Genomic DNA, 5,512 nt, shown 5'->3' with positions numbered 1-5,512 from the left:
ATCTCTAATACGATTTTGAGTGCTGCTTAGAATCTATTTGGGTGAACTTCTACAAAATAATAATTCTTTTAAGTAATTTTTAAAAAAATTATATTTAAATAGTTCGTATAAAAATATTTTTTTTAACAATTATGTCGGATAGCATAACATAACAAAATTTGTTTGTTTATATGTTATGTTGAAAAAAATTTTATGTAAAAAATTTAAAATCCTAAATTATAACTTTTAAAAAAATATTTTTTTATTTTTTTAGTATTTTTATTTTTACTATTGAATTTTATTAAACACAAGAAAACTATATATTTTATCGAAAAAAAAATTTAATAACTTATTGAGACCTAAATAGGTACTTATGGGAGTATGTATATTTAAAATAGAATGAAAAGAAACTATATCTATATATTCAAACCAATAATTGTACCAGTTATCCTATCCCTAGCATGCAACCGTACTCTATATATAGTTTGATTTTACTTTTTTTAAAATCAATAATATATATGTTAACATTAATTGAGACTTAATATCTTGCAAATTATTAAAGTGATATCCAAAATATCAACAGTAAAATAACAATAATAACATTTAATAAGCTGATTTATACCTTGATCTCCTCCAGTATTTTATGGGAATGTCTAGCATCTGTAGTTGTTAAGAATTCGAAGCCAAATTTCTTTCGATACTTTGCTCCGAATTGACACAAATCCTACAACGTTCAGAGTCGTATAAATCATCCGATAGTTGGCTTTGTCTTATGGTTATGGTTATAGAACCCTTGATTGGTCAGTCAGTTTGGATACGTACCGATATTAATTCAGTAGGCGCCCTACCAATAACTGTACCTATGTGACTGTGTGCGGAGAATGCATCCAACCATGCTCTAATAGGCGATTTGTTGAACCATAAATCTCGAGCAAATGAAATTGTGTGCTCAAGTGAAGAGAACGGAGATGCCTCTTGCATCGAGCGGACGAAAAAAAAGCTGCTGGCACACATAAAGAGGTCATTCTCTTCCAATTTTCCTGCTTAGTCCCAACACATAAAAGGGTGAGCGTGAGAACTCTACGTATACAGGTCTTGCTATTTAAATCTCAAGATACACACACTTAAAATAGGCAAAATTAAATAAGATCAAAGTCGATCCAGACGACTGATTTTTATTATTATGCTATTTGCTTATAAATAAAATTTCAAGAGTATAATAAGGGGAAAGGTACAAGTGTGCATGTCATATATTGGTAGCCTAATATATCTATGAATCAGCAGCCTCTTCACCGGTTTCGATTGTGTCAGGTGTGGGTTCTTCTAAGTTGCCATCCCTTGTCAACGAGATACCTTCAATATCACACTTAGATAAATCAGTCAGACTTTGTTGGAGGGAAAGTTCGACCTCACAGTGTTCATTGTATTCACCCATGTTGAACAAATCTCTCGGCTTCACATGGACCACTACGCTCCATTCCTTATCGACCTCATCCTCCACATAGTATACAAGGTGAGCCTCGGAAGCAAGAATGTACGGCTCGTCATCTTCACGATCACCAGTGTGAATCGGATTGCTAAAGTTAACACAAGTGTGTCCCAAAAAATCTTGCTTTATGCCTCTACCAGACGTGGTGTCTGCCCAAATGCATCTAAACAAGGCCACAGAGAATTGGCCACTGTAATTCATCTCAATGATATCTACCAATCTTCCATAATAGGAGACGCCACCAACAGCCATGTTACTGTCACGAGCGCTTGCATAACTTCTAGTGTCAGAAGTGACACAAACCCCGCTATTCTGGGTTCTCATTCCATCCTCTCTTGATAGGGTTCTAAACTTGAATCCATTGACATTGTACGCCTTAAAGCGCTTTGCCTGAATATTGGGGCCACATGCGAGCCACTGCAATTCTCTCGGGTGCATCGTACTTCCCAGTGGTATCTACCAATGATATAATTATTTTTAGAATTGAGTGGCAGGAGGCAAGTTATTAACGAAACTATAAATGGAAGAGCCGTACAGAAGATTTACCTCATTCTTGAACCACTCGGCGAATTCTCTATGGACAACCCTGTCAATGTAGGCTTCGTTTCTTTTGCCAATACTTCGTAGCTGTCTTTTTCTACTAGCCCTAAAATCCCTGAGCATACCATGTGGATCTACTGTTAAAGGTATAAAAAAATATTGCCTTCGGTTACAATATGATTCTAAGGTTAATAACTGCACTTACTCTAAGAAACTCTCTACACCTGCGCAATTGACCAATACGTGACGATGTGCTTGAAGTCTCTCGGTTGGTGAAAGATTCAAACTCTCGGAAGCCCCTACCGCTTTGCCAATCAGTGGGAACATGCTGGCCGCGTTATTAGTCGCATCTTCGCTCGGTCGATCATCAACACGCAATGGTCGATTGATCCTGCTTTCAACGTTATCTAGATATCTCGAACAAAAAGTCAGAATCTCATCGGATAAGTAGCCCTCGGCAATTGATCCTTCCGGTGCTGCCTTATTACGCACGTACTGCTTAAGACGACCTAGGTACCTTTACGAGCGAGATAGGTGTTAGGTTGTTAACTTTTGAAATAACTCAAATGTAAAATTAGTATTATAGGTACCTTTCAATTGAATACATCCACCTATAATGCACCGGGCCTCCTAGGCGTACCTCTTCAACCAGATGCGCGGTTAGGTGTACCATGACTGTGAAGAAAGATGGTGGAAAAATTATCTCCATTTGACAAAGAGTGAGGATCACATGTTCCTGTAGGAGAGGAAGTTGTTCAGGGTCTATAGATTTACTGCATAGTCGTCGAAAGAAAGTTGACAAATCAGCCAGGACGACTGCCACTGGGGCTTCCAATACATTCCTGATAGCTATTGGGAGAAGATGTTCCATGAGAATATGGTTGTCGTGACTTTTCAAGCCGGAAATTTTTCGTTGTTGTAGGTCAATACAGCGAGATATGTTACTCGAATGACCATCTGGAAAGACCACATTCTTTAAGTTCCTAAGAAAAACGTCCTTCTGTGAATTCGACATGGAGAATATTGCAGTGGGATACTTTCCATCTTCTCGTGGCCAAAGTTCATGCCTAATTCCCATCAGCTGGAGGTCTTTTCGAGCTTTGAGGTTGTCCTTGGACTTACCACTGTCGTTCAGTATCGTGTAGATAATGTTGTCGCACACATTCTTCTCTATGTGCATCACGTCCAGATTGTGACGCAACAAATTATACTCCCAATATGGAAGATCAAAGAATATACTCCTTTTTTTCCAAGGAGACTCATCTTGTAATGCAGCCTGTTGTCCGCGCGCTCTTTTACCGGCTTCCGTCTGCACCTTACCAAGCTTGACATGCACATTATCCAACTGTCTCAAAATATCTCCACCCGACAATGTTACAGGCGGACCTCTGACCTCTACCTTCCCATCAAATTGGACCCGGTCCTGCCGAAATCTGTGGCTTTGATTCAGAAAGCGCCGATGACCCATGAAACACCATTTCTGACTAAACGTGAGTCGCTTAGACTCGGCATCCAGGTTGCACGTAGGACATGCTCTCCCACCGTACGTATTCCACCCAGATAAGTTGCCCAACCCTGGAAAATCGCTGATTGTCCACAACAACGCAGCATGCAGCTTGAATGTTTTTTTCTCGCTAGCGTCGTACGTATCAACACCACCCCACAGCTGCTTCAACTCATCTATCAACGGCTGTAGGTAGACATCTATGTCATTTCCAGGCATCTTGGGACCGGGGATAATCATAGACAGCAAGAAAGAGCTGGGTCTCATACAACTCCATGGGGGCAGGTTGTAGGGGATGAGAATCACGGGCCAAATCGAGTACCTTGAGCTGAGATTTCCGAAGGGATTAAAGCCATCGCTAGCTAAGGCTAAGCGAACGCTGCGTGGATCGCCACTGAAGTGAGTATATCTTCTATCAAATGCCTTCCATGCCTCTCCGTCTCGTGGATGCCTCAAAAAACCATCCGAGTTAGGACCTTTCTTGTGCCACAACATGTCAACAGATGTCTTACTGGACATGAACATCCGCTGCAGTCGTGGAACAAGGGGAAAGTAACGAAGAACTTTCGCCGCCTGCGGCTTTCCATTCTTCTTAACAACCACATTGATCCGGACAATGGAATTCCTCCTAGTCTTTTGCTTCCATCTCGAGGTCCCACATATCTTGCACCTAGACAGTTCTTGATCGCTGCCCTGATATAGCATGCAGTCATTCGGACATGCATCTATCTTCTTGTACGCAATACCGAGTTTTCGTATGATCCTTTTGGCATCGTGCAGTGAACCCGGAATCTTTGCATGCTCAAAAGCCTCACACAGTAACTCTAGTATCATTCCGAATGCCTTGTCGCTCACGCCGCACAGGCACTTTATATGGTATAGCCTGACCAAGAAAGCCAACTTCGAGAATTTCGCACAACCCGGATACAATTCCTGCTCTCCATCCTCAAGCAGCTCATCAAAATGACGGGCCGCCTGACTAGGTTCGCTGTACAAATAAGGCAATTCGTCGGCATCCCCCTCAAAATCTTTGTTGCCCGAGTCATCTTCATCGACAACAGAACCTGGAAAGTTGAATGCCTCACGAACCATGTCGCGCAGTGGATCTCGGTAGACGCTACCTGGGTCAATTTCTTGTGTCTCACTAGAACTGTCTCCTACGCGTCTCTCCCCATGATGTAACCAAAAAGTATACTTAGCAGGAAACGGTTTTAACAGCAAGTGATCGTAAGCATCCTCTCTAGTTTGGAATAGCCGGAACCCACACGAAGGACATGGACAATGTATCATCCCATCGGAAGATGCATTCGCAAATGCGAAATCCAAAAATTTGTTCAACCCGGCCTTGTATTCGACACTACCTCGTGGCCTTGAGATCCAACTCTTATCTATATCTACTTTTATGATGTTCATATAAACAAATGCATAAAACTTTAATAAGGAAACACAAATAGAAAATAAAAAAAATTCGGACAAACTGTCCAACGGGATATATTAAAGGGAAAACTATTATAAAGAACCGTTAGGAAGATTTAATTATTAAAAAGGACCTTTAGTACCAAAATTATTAAGAAGGAGTAACTCATTTTATAACGTTTAAGTCCTAGAATCAAATCTTTTATAAATATTTTTTAATTTTGTGATCTTTACCCAACAAAAAATAAGACAAAAGATTATAAAAGTAATACATAATTAAATAAACAAATAATAAAATTACTAAAAATTTTATAAGTATAATAATAATTAATATAAAAATTAAAAAAATAAATAAATAGTTATAAATTAATATTTTAATAATCAATTTCCCTAACAATATGTTAGACTAAATTTTTTAGAAGTAATTAACTAATTAATCCCAACTGAATATTCATACATATCTATATAGCGTTGAGAATCAAACAACATATGTTAAAGATTATAACAAGTAAGTAAAAGTATAGTTAAGAATATATTTAGTTCATTATAATAAGATTTGGTTCTTCTTCACCAATATTATAAAA

The 5,512-nt window shown here is 38.9% G+C and overlaps 1 protein-coding gene across 1 annotated transcript; it reads right to left on the bottom strand.

The window, feature by feature from the left end:
• Positions 1–1,249: 1,249 nt before the first annotated feature.
• Positions 1,250–4,925, bottom strand: LOC112705192 (uncharacterized). Its single transcript, XM_025756039.1, has 4 exons — positions 2,599–4,925; positions 2,214–2,525; positions 2,015–2,123; positions 1,250–1,924 (listed from the first exon to the last, which is right to left on the bottom strand). Exons 1-4 carry the CDS (start codon positions 4,923–4,925, stop codon positions 1,250–1,252), a joined length of 3,423 nt encoding a protein of 1,140 aa, XP_025611824.1.
• Positions 4,926–5,512: the final 587 nt, after the last annotated feature.

The sequence above is a fragment of the Arachis hypogaea genome, chromosome 8, assembly GCF_003086295.3.
Source record: "Arachis hypogaea cultivar Tifrunner chromosome 8, arahy.Tifrunner.gnm2.J5K5, whole genome shotgun sequence".
NCBI lineage: Eukaryota > Viridiplantae > Streptophyta > Magnoliopsida > Fabales > Fabaceae > Arachis > Arachis hypogaea.
This window is presented reverse-complemented; position numbering and strand designations above follow the sequence as displayed.

Bases quoted from the DNA above. Each gene is read 5' to 3' on its own strand.
- LOC112705192 (XM_025756039.1), bottom strand. From the start codon at position 4,925: ATGAACATCATAAAAGTAGATATAGATAAGAGTTGGATCTCAAGGCCA. The intron at 2,526-2,598 runs GTACCTATAATA...TCGCTCGTAAAG, and splicing joins TGGATGTATTCAATTGAAAG to GTACCTAGGTCGTCTTAAGC. The intron at 1,925-2,014 runs GTAAATCTTCTG...TATCATTGGTAG, and splicing joins CCGAGTGGTTCAAGAATGAG to ATACCACTGGGAAGTACGAT.